Source organism: Falco rusticolus, chromosome 4, assembly GCF_015220075.1.
Source record: "Falco rusticolus isolate bFalRus1 chromosome 4, bFalRus1.pri, whole genome shotgun sequence".
NCBI lineage: Eukaryota > Metazoa > Chordata > Aves > Falconiformes > Falconidae > Falco > Falco rusticolus.
In genome coordinates this window covers 111,933,503-111,947,408 of record NC_051190.1, presented here as the reverse complement: position 1 = coordinate 111,947,408, position 13,906 = coordinate 111,933,503, and the positions used below count along the sequence as shown (strand labels likewise).

The window sequence follows — 13,906 nt, the reverse complement described above, 5'->3', positions numbered from 1 at the left end:
ACTTTAGTGGACTGATTTTGTATTTTACCAAATTATAGCTGCACAACTGTTCTGAGTGTGGAATTCACTCTGCTAAAGTGATGGCAAAATTGCGATGTGTTCTGTATCCCTGGGTTGGCACAATCCCACTGGACTGTATGGTTCTCCAGCAGAACAGGATTTGTTCTTACTTGTTGAGGTAACTGTATTCGTTAATTTAAGCCAATTCTCTTTCCATTTTCTGGGAGACAAACAATGTTGCTTGATGCAACATGAGCTCAGCTGATGCAAATCTGCTGAGGAGGTGTAAGTCCTATTTTTCCCGTTAAAGGAACATGGAGGGGGGGAGAATTTTTTGTTAATAACTGTGTCTCTGTAATAAGTAGGGCAACAGGAGAGGAATGGTGCTCGCGGTGTATCCCTTGTGTGGTAGGTTCTTCAGCTGGAAGAGCTACTGGCAGTGTGTCACTGTGTTATGATCAGAAATGTGAGGACTGGAAGGAGTAAGGCACCTGCCTAGCTATGCAGCACGTGTTCTGTCTTACGCAGCAAAGAAATTTCCATGGTTCTTGCAGAAAACATTCTACCTATTGCCTTCGCCTTAGGCTGCAGTGTAATAATATGCAGTTCAGGCCAGCCAGCCACCTGATGTACAAGGGCAAAGCTCAAAAGTTGTATGCAAGTTCTGCATTTTATGTGTTGTTTGCATGTCCCAAAGGAAAATTAATCGTGACACCAAGTAATGAGCATTCAATTTGACAGATAGACTGAGTAATACTTTGTTCTGGAAGGAAAAGCAGGATGGTTTAATTCGGCTTCTAGACAGAAATAGTGGAATATATTGCCAAAACACTAGACAAATACTTCTAATGGTAACGCTTGCCCATTTCTGCTACTAAATGTTGGCAGCTGCATGGATTTTATTCCCCATTTAACACTTTCTATTAGAATCGTCTGCAGAGTACAGCTGTTCCAGAACAGGAGTCTCCTTTCCTATCCTTAGGCTTAACGGAAATTTGGGACTAGACTAGCACAGAGGTGTGAGTAAATCAAGGTGAACAGTTGACTGAGTGCAGGGATTTGCAGTCAGAGACCCAATTCAGGAAAAAAAGACAAAAGAAGCCTATTGTGTCAAAACTGTGTCACTCCCATGCTGCCTGTGCCTCCTCTTCAGGTGCTGAAAGTTCTGCATCACATGTATGTGAACATGGAAAAAAAAATAAAAAAGCCTGTTTGGAATGACTTTAATCCAAAAGTTCTGACAGCTGTTTGGTTTTTGGTTTTGTACACCATGCAACCTGAGAATGGAAAGATGGCAAGTAACATGTGTTCTTACTAAGGCCTATTCCTGTAGGCATCTTTCTCAGTCAGAAATGGTCAATGCCAGAATTCAGAGAAGGTGTTAGAGACCAAATTCTTGCAGTTTTCTGTGTTTTGCTGCAATGAGATGTGGGTGCAGAACACTGATGCCTGTGGAAAGACTGGAGGCAGGGCAGGATGCTAGCAGGCAGAAAGCCCAAACAATGCCGATTCATCTGCTTCAAAGGGCAAATTATTCTCTCCTCAGACCCATGAAAACTTCCATATTTCACCCATATTATTAAGACTAATGACATACTCTCCTGTAACCGAAACAGAAATAGGTTGTTATTATATGAAATGCACTCATTTTGCTGTGTCAGGTGTTCACTGAAAATACTTTTTTATTTTATCTGGAATAACCACCTAATAAGCAAGCAAAGGAAAAAAGCCTGGTTTTGATACTACAAAAGCTTCTTGTTTCAGTGATGCGCCAAGTCTTCTGAAGCTTTAATTGCTGTGGTGGTGTTAGTTAAGCACTACAGTGATGGGATTCTGCTGTAATATAATCTGCAGATCTGTCATCTCTTCTGAGAGCCCAAGATACCCATGAGGGGCCAAAATGTTTAGTTTTAGATGGGTATATAGACCCTATGTGGCTTAAGTTGGTCAACACTTTCGGATGATAAAAAGGCGAGCAACTGAGAAGCAAGTACAGTGGCTTCTCCTTCTACCTGTTTTCACATTTTCCTCTTCCTTTATTTTTCTGGAGGTAGTTTTGCAGTATGCATTCCTTTTTTCTTCTAATTTTGTAATTTCTTTTGTTTTCACTATTGCTAAGTAATATTTTAGCATCTGACTAGCACATTATGTCTTGCTTATTTTGTACAACAAAAAGACTTAAAGTACCCTGCATATAAGGGTGATTGTGCCTCCTAGTGTATGAGTTGATGTAATTCAAGATGTCAGTCATAAGATTATTGAAACTGGTGTTTTGAAAGCCTCTCAGTAAAATAGATTTAAGATTCCATGAATGAAGACATCACATCACTGTACTAAGGAAAGCTAGTGTTAGGAAATGTAAATAAGTCAGTTTAAGAGCTAGCAGTAGTATCCAGACATCTTATTCCTATTTTAGTAATTATACAGCTAAACTAATTTTTTTGGCTGTCCGAAGCACTGTAATGTAATGAAATCCAAATAATCTGAATGTAACCTTGGAAGGTGACTGTAGTTTAGCCCATTCTAGTCCATTCTCTTAAGCTTTCCTGTCTTAAGAACTTAAAGCTATCTGGTGGCAGCCTCCAGTTACTCAGCAAGGGGTCTGCCTGGGGCTGGCCACGCAGCCTGACTTCAGCTCGTGAACAGAAAGGGGCTTTCCCAAGGGACCTCTCAGGGTGCCCAAGCGCAGGCTCCTGTTCTGAACCGGTTTCTGTGTGTTTCCATTGCCGCTGAGAGAGGCTGTCCCTCCCCGGCTTTGAACAGCTTCCAGAACTCACGTTGGCGAAACAGGCTGGTCATCTTTTGAATGAATTAGATGTCAGAAACTCATACAAGATCAAGTAAAATCTTTTGAATTTGTCTTTCTAGGTGTTTCTAAAGTAGAAAAAAGACTATAGCCATGTTTGAATCAAGTTTGTTGAGCTACATTTGAGAAATGGCATTTGTGCATGGTGTTGCAGGGAATCCTTGCTCCTTTGGGGGCTATAATAAGCATGTGATCGCCCTCATCGTATTCCTGTTAGTGTATCTTTGTTTGCTTTTGCTGAACAATTTACTGATGATTTCTAGGTTCTGACCCTTACGGGAGTGAACGTGTGCCTATGACTCGGGTCATGCGGCTGCTATTTGAGGTGCACCATGTACCGCTGCCCCAGCTGCAGTATCCAGAGCTGGTGTCCTCTGTCTGAACACCCAGTACCTGAGGTGGGATCTGTGACTGTCTGATTATGATAATTAACATTTTTAAGATCCATCTTGAAGATTAATGGGAATAGACTTCATTATATTGGTATTGATTCTTCCTTCTAGTTTCTATTCTGATAGTGGAATGATTTAGTTGGTGGCCATATATATTCTCAAATATGCAGACAGGAAAATTTCACCCATCGATTAAATATTTTATTTCCCCCTACTATGTATACTTCACTTTTGGGCCCCTCACTTCAAGGGGGACATAGACATGCTGGAGTGTGTCCAAGGAAGGGCAGTGAAGCTGGTGAAGAGTCTAGAGAACAAGTTTTACAAGGAGCAGCTGAGGGAACTGGGGTCGTTTAGCCTGGAGGAGACTCAGTGGGGTTCTCCTGGCTTTCTACAACTACCTGGAATGAGGTTGTAGGCAGATGGGGGCAGGTCTCTTCTCCCAGGTAACAAGTGACAGGACAGGAGGAAGTGGCCTCAAGTTGTGCCAGGGGAGGTTTAGATTGGATATTAGGAAAAGTTTTCTTCACTGAAAGGGTGGTCAAGCATTGAAATGGGCTGTCTAGGGATGTGGTGGAGTCACCATCCCTGAAGGTATTTAAAAAATGTGTAGATACGGTGCTTAGTGATGTGGTTTAGTGATGGACTTGGCAGTCGTGGGTTGATGGTTGGACTACTTGGTCTCAAAGGTCTTTTCCAATCTAAATGATTCTATAATTCTGTCTTACAACAGCTTCCACCCGCCCTTCCCTTCTTCCCAGGCTCAATCTCACTCCCGATTTCTCTATCTCCTCCCCCTGAGTGGTACAGGGGGACAGGGAATGGCAGTTGTGGTCAGTTCATCACATGTTGACTCTGCTGCTCCTTCCTCCTCACACTCTTTCCCTGCTCCAGCGTGGAGTCCCTCCCATGGGAGACAGTTCTCCATTAACTTCTCCAACGTGAGTCCTTCCCACGGGCTGCAGTTCTTCACAAACTGCTCCAGCGTGAGTCCTTCCATGGGGTGCAGTCCTTCAGGAACAGGCAGCTCCAGCATGGATCCCCTGTGGGGTCACGGGTCCTGCCAGAAAACCTGCTCCAGCCCGGGCTCCTCTCTCCATGGGGCCATGGGTCCTGCCAGAACCCTGCTCCAATGTGGCTTCCCAGGGGGTCGCAGCCTCCTTCGGGCATCCACCTACTCCAGTGTGGGGTCCTGCATGGGCTGCAGGTGGGGATCTGCCCCATCGTTAACCTCCATGAGCTGAGGGGCACAGCCTGCGTCTCCGTGGGCTTCACCAGGGGCTGCAGGGGAATCTCTGCTCTGGTGCCTGGAACACCTCTGCCCCCTCCTTCTGCACCGACCTTGGTGTCTGTCTTATCTCTCTCTCCCATAGTCTCACTCCTCTCTCGGGCTGCTGTTTTGCAGCAGTGTTCCCCCCTTCTTGAATCTGTTGTCCCAGAGGCACCTCCATCATTGCTGATGGGCTCCGCCTTGGCCAGCGGTGGGGCTGTCTTGGAGTCAGCTGGCATTGCTCCATCAGACACAGGGGAGGCTTCTGGCATCTTCTAACAGAAGACACCCCTGTAGCCCCCACCGCTACCAAAACCTTGTCACGCAAGCCCCATACAAGCAGTGAACTGACCATCTGCTTTTTGTAATGAGATCTGGCAGTAGCAAGAGCTGAGTAACTTGGCTACTGTTCTCTGACAGCTTTTTAATAATTGTCACTGTCTGATACTGTTAAGGACACTTAACAGTATGTAGTTAATATATATAATAGCTTGGCTTTTCATTTCTCTTGCTCCTTTGGATCACAGTACTTCTCTTTTAACTCGTTTTATGTCTATTCATAGATATATTCATGCAAATTAATTAGGAGAACAATATTTTATAAAGAATATGAGTTTCCATGCATAAATGGGAATTTAGCTGGTCAAGGCACAACACATTACCTTGAAGCAGTGCAATGGGATCTTTTCCTTTTGCATTTGTTGAGCTGATCCAGAATGATTCCTACAAATTTTAGTAGGAAGTGAATCTTTTTGACGTGTCGGTTGGTGTTTTTATGAAAATACACCATAAATGTTGTATTTGAAAATGCTTGAAAAAGCAGCATGACTGCTGTTCCATGTCAAAATTCAATTTTGCAGCATTCTAGTGTGTCATCAGCATTTCAGTCAGGTCTGTCTGTCTGTCTTAGAGTTGCATGCTGCTGGGACCAGAAGCCTTCAGTGCACGTATTTCCCAGAGAAATCTTGTCAGTACGAGAATTTAATTGAACAGCGTGAGTCTGTACAATCTGCTTGCTTAGGGTGATGAGGATCAGAGGACTGGTGAGGACAGAGAGAAGCAACGTGATCTCTCAAGCAGAGGAGCATAGAGATGGAAGCAGCAGGCAACAAACTGTCCAAGTACAATAGCTGTGAATGAGTAAATGATCAGTTTAGACTGTGTTTGACTAATACTGTGTGAACATGAGCAGGGGATAAAACTCCCTAATTCTTTGGAACGTAGAGAGGCGTCTGGCTGCTAATCTGAAGCATGTGCTATATTTAGCGTAATGATGAGGAATTTTAGACTTGGTTGTGATAAGAACTAGCAGATGAGAAAGTTTACTTGTTTGTCTTCAGTTGCATAGAGCCAGACTTTTTCTGGCTATATATATACTGCTGTAGATATCTGCACAGCAAGTTATGTTGAACTTGGGTGTCACATAATCTTCAGTCTTGTGTACAGTTTACACACTGGTATTTTAAATGGTCTGTTCTCAAACAGCATAAAACAAATACAGAATCCTTGCTCCCCCTGCTTTTTCGTGGTGCAGCCCTCTGAAAGTGGGAGCAAACCATCATCTAGGTCCTTTCTCCCTGCCCTCCCTGGGAAAAAAGGATGCAGTCCAGGAAAAGGAGTTTAGCTATATACCAGTATGCTCGGCTGTCGTAACAGCTCTTAGAAATGCCGCAGCGTGATGACCTTTGCAGGAACAAACAAAAATATTGTAAGGCTGGTGGCACTTATTTCTGACTTACAGCCAGTGCAGTAATATTTGTATATCGCACTAAAGGCAGCCATAAACAGTTCTAAAAAGTCAACACAAGTTTGCATTTCAAAGATGGAGAGAGAAAAAATGGGATCCTATGCAGGAGTAAAAAATGCTTAAAATTACTGCATATGTGAAACATACATGAGATGAAATTTGAGAGGCTCTTATATATTGAACCTGGACCCTTATTTTGGAGGCCCACAGGGATTCAGAGGTTTTGTATTGCAGCAGTCCGCCGTAGCAAGAAATACAGCATATTTATGGCATTGCACGTAATTCCTTGACTTCTCAGTTCATGTGTTGCTTCTGTTAGTAATGCCTTAGGTAGCTTGGGGCTAGCCATTTCATCTCTCTGTACAAGCATTCTGCCTCTCTCTAATTAAATGCTTGCTAAATTCATTAGTGTTGGTTGCTCTTGTACTCTGATAATGAGGCGCTACATTATTAAACATTATTAAGGAATGGAACTGAGCTCTGTTTGTTTAATATATAAATGATCTGATACTGCACATCCAGATGTTGACATTTTAAATTTACTTAATATACCTTGTTATTCTAAACTCTTCTGTTTGCCTGCTTCTAAATAAGTTAGTATGAGAGAAGAAAACTAATTATTGAAGATGAGTGTTAAGAATTTGCCATTATATACATGGCTAAACTGCATCGTCTTCTTCATATACCTTGCTTTAAGTAGTGTAGAATGAAGTACTTTGCTGCATTTTATCAGAAGAACTCTTCATTTCTTTGCCCTCTGAAAGGAGCTCCTAGACAATAATGAAGCACAGCAAGGAATTGAAATCTCGCTACTGAAATTTAAATTCCTTCTTGAGGTCAGTGTCACCTTCCTGGGCAGTAAGACTCACAGGTTGCTCTCTTCACATATTTATTTATCGCAGGCAGTCTGTTCTCTGCTGGATTGTTTACTGACCCCTGAAAATGTGCCAGTGGATTGTCCTGGAGAACTCTATGAGATGTATTTTGTCTTTCTTGTATTTGCGTGTTTGGTGAGGTGTTCTTTCAAGATTGGGTAAGTTAATGACAATGATCACAGTATCTCACTGTGCTTGAAAAACACAGATAATATGTATACACGCCTACCTACCTATTTAAATAGGTGTAAATACATATGTGCATGTGTGTGAATATATGTATATGCAGGTTTCTACTCACTAATACTGGTAAGAGGTGCAGAGCAATGGTCCATGCATCTGATTTGTTGGCCTGCAGTACTGTGTACTTTTGCTATCAGAGCTCATCTGTAAGTGAGCTGACTTGACCAGAGGGAACTGACTGCCTCCAGCGCAAGACTGTGTGCAGAGTCATTTACCATTTCTAGATGAAACTGTTTACTTAGGGAAAAGTTACTGGTTGTACATTTTCATCTATACTAAAGTCCCTGGCAAGCAACAAAATGAGATACGAGGGTCACGACTACCAGAATTAAAGCTTTTAGTAAAGGACTAGACAGATGTGTGTTTAATTTCACCTGTTGGATTCATACTGAGATATGTAGATATAAACAAGGCATTATAACATGTTCTAATTAATGAGATATTTTATTGTGATGCTAAAAGGCTTGGAGAAGAAAGTCCTAAAACTCTATAATTACTTGTCAGTGTTTTGCTGAGATAGACTCCAAATTCTTGAGAAATAGCTAGTCATACTTGCCTTCTAAAGAACAAAAACATATGGTTGGCTTTACTACTGTTTAAATTAGATTAACCCCTTGTGAAGGAACAAATTTATATGTGCATCATCCATAGGTAAAGGAGCACCTTGCTTAAGTTGAAGAATCAGAAGCAGCATATCAAGAGACTGGGAAGATCTTTTTGATCATAGTAACATCTACTTTCCTGTCCTTCAAAAAGGCTTGCTGTTCTGCGAACACACTCGGGAAGGTCTTGTCTGAAGCAAATCACCTCTGTGGTCTCACAGCTATATAAATTTAAACTGGATTTAGGAGTTTTAGGAAATAAAATATTTGGGCTGCATGTGTGGTGGGTTAGCCTTGGTGAATAGCCAGACACCTGCCCGGCCTCTCACTCACTGGTAGGGGGAGAAAATAGGCTGAAAAAGCTTGTGGGTCAAGATGAAGACAGGGAGATTGGTAAGCACTGTCATGGGCAAAACAGACTTTGGGGAAAATGACATTTGTTGCCAATTACAATTGATTCGAGTAGCGAGAAACAAAGGCAAAAAACTAAAACAAAACCTTTCCCCCTCCTGTCTCCCACGTTCAGCCTCCTTCACTCCTGACTCTTCTTCTCCCCGACTCCCAGCGGTGTAGGTGACTGCGGGGTTATGGTCAGTACACAGTGGTTTCTCTCTGCTACTCCTTCCTTCTCATGCTTTACCCTGTCCATGGTAATTGGAATGCCGTGTAATATATGGAATTATTACAAAGCTGTCCATGGGCTGCAGTCTTTCAGGGCATATTCATTTGCTCCAGCATTGGGTCCTCAGGGTGCTGCAGTGTGGGTATCTGTTCCAGTAATGTGGAGCTCCTTTGTCCTCCGCTTCCTCCTCCTCCTCCTTACCTGACCTCGGCATTCTGCTGTTTCGCAGTCTTTCTGCCCTTTCTCGAATACCTTTTCCCTGGGGAGGCACCAGCCTGGCTGAGGGGCTCCGCAGTGTCCTGCAGTGGGCCTGTTGGAGCTGGCCGTGTCCCACACAGGGCAGCCCCCACCCTCTCCTCACGGAGGCCACCCTGCAGCCCCCACTGCCAACAGCTTGACACCTGCGCTCAATCCAGGGTGTCATCGGAAGGCGGCCTGTCTTTAGCCCCTTAAACAGCAGGAGCACTAGGATATTGCTCCGATGTTCTTGGTAATTTCATCACAGTCTACATGTGTACGCATTTAAAAATGAGATTTATTTGCAAGTCTGTTTTTCATGTGTGCTTCACGTGAATGTCTAGATGTGAAAAATGTACTGTAAACAATTAATGCAGCATTTTATCGCTTTCAAATTACGAAGCTGAATTCAGCTGTTGGTGGCTTAAGAAGATGAAGGCAGTGAAGTTCCCATCCTAGGGCACAGTATTCAATTATTACCTTGATCCAGGGATGAGAAAGTTCCTGCCCGGGGTGGATAAGGTCCTGAGTCCTGCTGTGGATCCAGGTACACTGCTGTGGTGACCACAGTGACCACACGCTGAGCGTTGCTAGATGCAGGAACGTTTTAGAGTCTTGTCGCAATTTCTGATGTCCTCTTCAATGTCCTGGAAGTAACACTCTAGATGTTTTTGGATAAATCCCTGCTATCTGGGCCACGTGCCTTTAGTTGAGTGTTGAGGATTGACGATACAGCAATGCTTTTATTGATTTTTATATAATTAAAGCATTCCTGAAGATGTACCACATTCCATTTGGTAGTGGCTTGTACACTTTTTCCACAGTAGGAGAAATTCAGTCTCCAAGTCCATTTAATCATTGAAGATAATGCCCACAGCAACTGTACACCACAAATTGAAGCCTTAATGTTTTTCTATTGCCAGCTTTATTTTTGCCAGCTAAACTCCCTTCATGCTACCAGAAGGGTATGAGGTCTAGGGGAAGCAAATCACTTTATCACCTTTCCGCTATGCCTTTGATCAACTTACAAAGCTGGAATTATATTTGTGGAACAGAGGTTGTAGAAGTTATGATAGTATGATATATACCTGTCAGTGGAGAAATAGAAAGCATGAGCTAGTAGTTGCAATTGCCTCAGCTGGGGTTTGGTTAGCTTTGCTCTTTTTTTTAGTGTGTTTCACATAAAATATTCTTAAATGTTTCATTGTTTTTTGATTGCATTAACTTGTAGGTCTTTTTCTTTTTAAATGCTTACATGAGTAGGGATTTCCCTGGGGAGATTAGAAGTTTGTGGGCATAGAAACGTGGAGCCGATGATCAAAAGACATTATCATCTATCCTGTAACAAGTTCTCTTTGAGGGTGAATATTAGGTAGGAAAATACAGAGCTTGGAAAAGAAAGCTTTGTCAGGCAGTACAGATTTTGGGTGCTCACAGTAAGTAAAGCCATTCTATTGCCAACTATTTGCCCAAACAGTTTTAGCTATGCTGAAAGCCAGGCCAAAAAATAAATGGAAATACTACTTGAAAAAATGAAACCAACTGCTGGTTGCAACAGCCTTTGTTTCTCTACCAGTTTTTGGGAGACTGGCATTCTGTAAAGGTTGAGATGGAACCAATGCATTTCAGCTGCAACCTGATTTCAAAATATTCTTATAAGAAGAAATTGAATACAAATTTTCAAGTAGAAATGCTGTGTAAAAAGTAATCCAGTAGAACATTTTGTTCTAGTAATTATGCCTGAGAATGAGAGAATGGTGTATCCCATTTCATTGCTTTTTAGAATTCAGTCCTAGCCAGAGAGACAAAAATTACTGTTTGCTTTTAAAACTAAACTGTGTTGTGCAAGTGTCTGATGGTTTGGGGTTTTTCTTTTCAACTTTTTTTTCTTTTCGGTTTCGGGCAATCTTTGTTCACACATATAAGACTGCACGTCTTAATTATTTTATCGATTTGCTCTTAACAAAAGGCAAACCAGTCATACTTGTTGGAAATGCTGGAGTAGGAAAAAAGTGTTTTTGGGCAATAGGCTTGCCGCTCTCTCTGAGGCTACCTCCTGGCTACCATCCCTCTCAACTACTACACAGCAGCAGCGGTGCTTCAGAGTAAGTTCCATACAGGTGCAAGAAACCTGTCTTTCTCAACAGCAAAGGTGAAAAATATTATGTGGTTATTACAGTCTTATTGTAGTTGTTGGCTACTGCTGTTGTCTGGGTCTTGGCAAGCTTAGTACTTTGCGAAATGCAAAACTTGCGAAGTTGGAGCAGGTAAGAGGAAAGGAGGAGGATGAAACTGTTTGGGGCAAACTGACACTGCGTTCCCACACGTTGCTCTGTGCTCGTGGACAAGAGAAAATTTGGCTTTACCTATGTTAACGAGAAGCCTTAAGCCAACTTGGCTAGCCTGGGTGTCTCTGTACTGTGCCCGTAGATGTGCCGAAAAGGACAGTCAGGGGTCGGGGTTGCTTTTGCTATGCGCCATACAATCCCCAAGGAGGGGCCATCCCTGTCTAGGGAGGTTTGGTGTCTCCAAAGGCAGGGTGGATGCAGAGCAAAGGAAATGTTCACATAACACACAAGCAGAGGGGACTAGTATGTTGGTCAAAAACGTTATACTGGTGCTAAGTTTTGGAACAAGAGGAGTCAGATAGTCAAAGTAAAATAAACTCATAAAAAGCTCCGTGTCCATTCTGCGTTTTGTAAACAACACAATCAAGGGAGAGCCCAGCTGTCGGTGGATATGCCCTCTTTGCCTTCTGTTTTTTTATCCTTAGAGTAACTTGAACTGATGAACTATACAGAAAAAAAAAAATATACATGCCCTATCCGTTATACAGCTTTTCACAGCTGGAAAAAGCACTTGAGAAAGAAGTTAATACACTGGCTTATCCTTTCATGTGTCTAGGAGAAGCTACAGAAAGCAACATCTCACTTCTAAATTTTTTTCCAAAGTTTAAGAAGTCTTCAGGTAAAATCTTTAGAAGCATTAAGTTTGCTCGATGCTTCATTTAACTACTTGTGCAGTCATGTTCTTCATTTTCTAGCCAATCTGCATTGCTGCTAGTGGACCAAATTGTCACTAAGCCTAAAAAAATAAGTATAAATCTACAAATCTCCATTGAATAAGTTTTTACCCTCTTTTTTTCTTTCCTGTCTCATGTTGATTTCTTCTGTATTCAGGTCAGATAAGGAAATACCACTTTCTGTTTGCTTTGTACCTTAGTTTGTTCTTTGAAGTGTTCCCAAATTCACGTTAACATAGAATCCTGCATTAACCGAACTTAATCCTTTTTGCCGCTCAAAATGAATGGAGAGATTAAGAGAAAATAACTCTGCTGTGCATCAGAGCGAAATCATGAGCTGTTGTAAAGCGTCATAGGTCTTTAATGGGGAATGGGCTTTAAAAAGTTTTCAGGTGTTCCTCTGATCAGAGAGGGATTTTTTAGCTAATGATTGCCATTCCAGCAGCAACCATGACCAAGGCACTAAATCACAAAAGCATAACACTTCCCATTGCACACAAAAGCTGGTGAACTCCTGGGCAGCAAAGGTTGCAAACATTTTTTTGGTGAACTGTGATGGAATGATTTTATACTGTCATGTATAGCTCCGAATGTCTGCCTCGTGTTGTTTCTGTGTACCAATGCTTCTTCCCATAAAATGCACTCAAGTGATACGCTGAAATGCCTTCATGTGTTTTAGGCTACTACTCCAAGCACTTGTTTGGAATAATTAAATTGATGGATTTTTTTTTTCCTTTCTTTTTAATGGAAAGAGGCACTCCCGTAAAAAAACCCACAAACAAGCACTTTAAATTGTCGCAGTTCAAAAAGAAGAGCTAAAGAGCTAACTTGAAATACAGTTATTCAGTACATAGCCAGGTTCTTTTCATAGTTTAGAGGTTAAAAGATTTTTTCTTACAGTTCACATCAGTTTTATTCTGCAGTATTTCCTTGCAAATCCCATCTTATCTGTATCCACATAACTTTTTTTGAGGTATCTGCTAGAGTGGGTGAGATTAGCATGTAGTGTTGGGTTTTATTTAGCATTCCCCCAAGGCATATGACTCACCCGCTCTGTCTCTGTAACAGCAGAAAAATTCAAAATGTTACTTGATAGAGGCAGGTTTTGATGCAAACTCATATTCGTACATTAAGCTTGGGGTCTTCAATGGTACTGAAGTCTGGAACAGTGCCACAGAGAAGGCATTTGCATAAACATTCAGGTACAGTGGAATTTAATAAAATATGTTTCCTTATTGTATTGTAATAATGCAGTATTTTAAAAAAGTAATAGATTATAGTTGTGGACATTATTTAAATATTCGATAAGTTTAAGAATCAAGAAGGAATATTCCTACTTCTGGTTTTAAAAGTACAGGTGTATACATACCTAGGTATAAGAAGATTTTCTTCCTCTAGCTAAGATTTTAAGGTTTTTAAAATACTTTAAGCCTTTCATACACACATTTTTCTCCCTTTTGTGGTAGAAAAGCAGGATTAGGTGTAGCCATGGCTTTTTTACACCCTATTTATGATCAACCAGTTGCAAATATGTTGAGGTTCTACATTTCTGTCTTGTCCTCCAGCACACCTTCACTTTTTATTTGGTTATTTTTCTTTTCCAGTCAGTAACCATCCTTTTGGCTGACTGTGACTAGATGCAAATGTCTTTGGAAGCTTTTGTTAACCTTTCTTGAATCGGCCAGACAAAATCACTGTTGAGGTTTGCAAAAGATTTATTTCACTGTTTGAAGAATCTAAGATGACAACACAATGCTCCTTTTGTCCTAATGGAAACTGCTTGCAGTGATGTATTTGTTCATGCTGCTTTGCCTAAGAAACCAAAAAGTCTGCTGCAAGTCAGAACCCTGGTGGTGCTGTGACATACCGCATTCAGCTGTGAGCATGCAAGCGTAGTTTCCATATCCTACAAGCTCTCATGAACATGTTGCCCAATTTAAAAAAAAAAAGCAAACAACAAGAAAAGTTCAAACACATATGCTTACATTTCACCTTTTTTTTTTTTTTTTACCTAATCCAAAGAACTTTAACATACAGCCTAGTACAATGGAAAAAAGAAGTCTATACCCTGCATTTTTTCCCAGTTCTAC

The 13,906-nt window shown here is 41.5% G+C and overlaps 1 protein-coding gene across 1 annotated transcript in view; it reads left to right on the top strand.

Moving 5' to 3' along the window:
• DNAH11 (dynein axonemal heavy chain 11) overlaps positions 1-13,906 on the top strand; it is a 132,407-nt gene that overhangs the window by 30,091 nt on the left and 88,410 nt on the right. Inside the window, 9 exon segments of the mRNA XM_037383857.1 lie at positions 413-487; positions 1,154-1,244; positions 1,247-1,294; positions 1,855-1,963; positions 9,172-9,341; positions 9,573-9,581; positions 10,692-10,802; positions 10,805-10,840; positions 10,843-10,899. Coding sequence (XP_037239754.1) covers positions 413-487; positions 1,154-1,244; positions 1,247-1,294; positions 1,855-1,963; positions 9,172-9,341; positions 9,573-9,581; positions 10,692-10,802; positions 10,805-10,840; positions 10,843-10,899 — 706 coding nt within the window.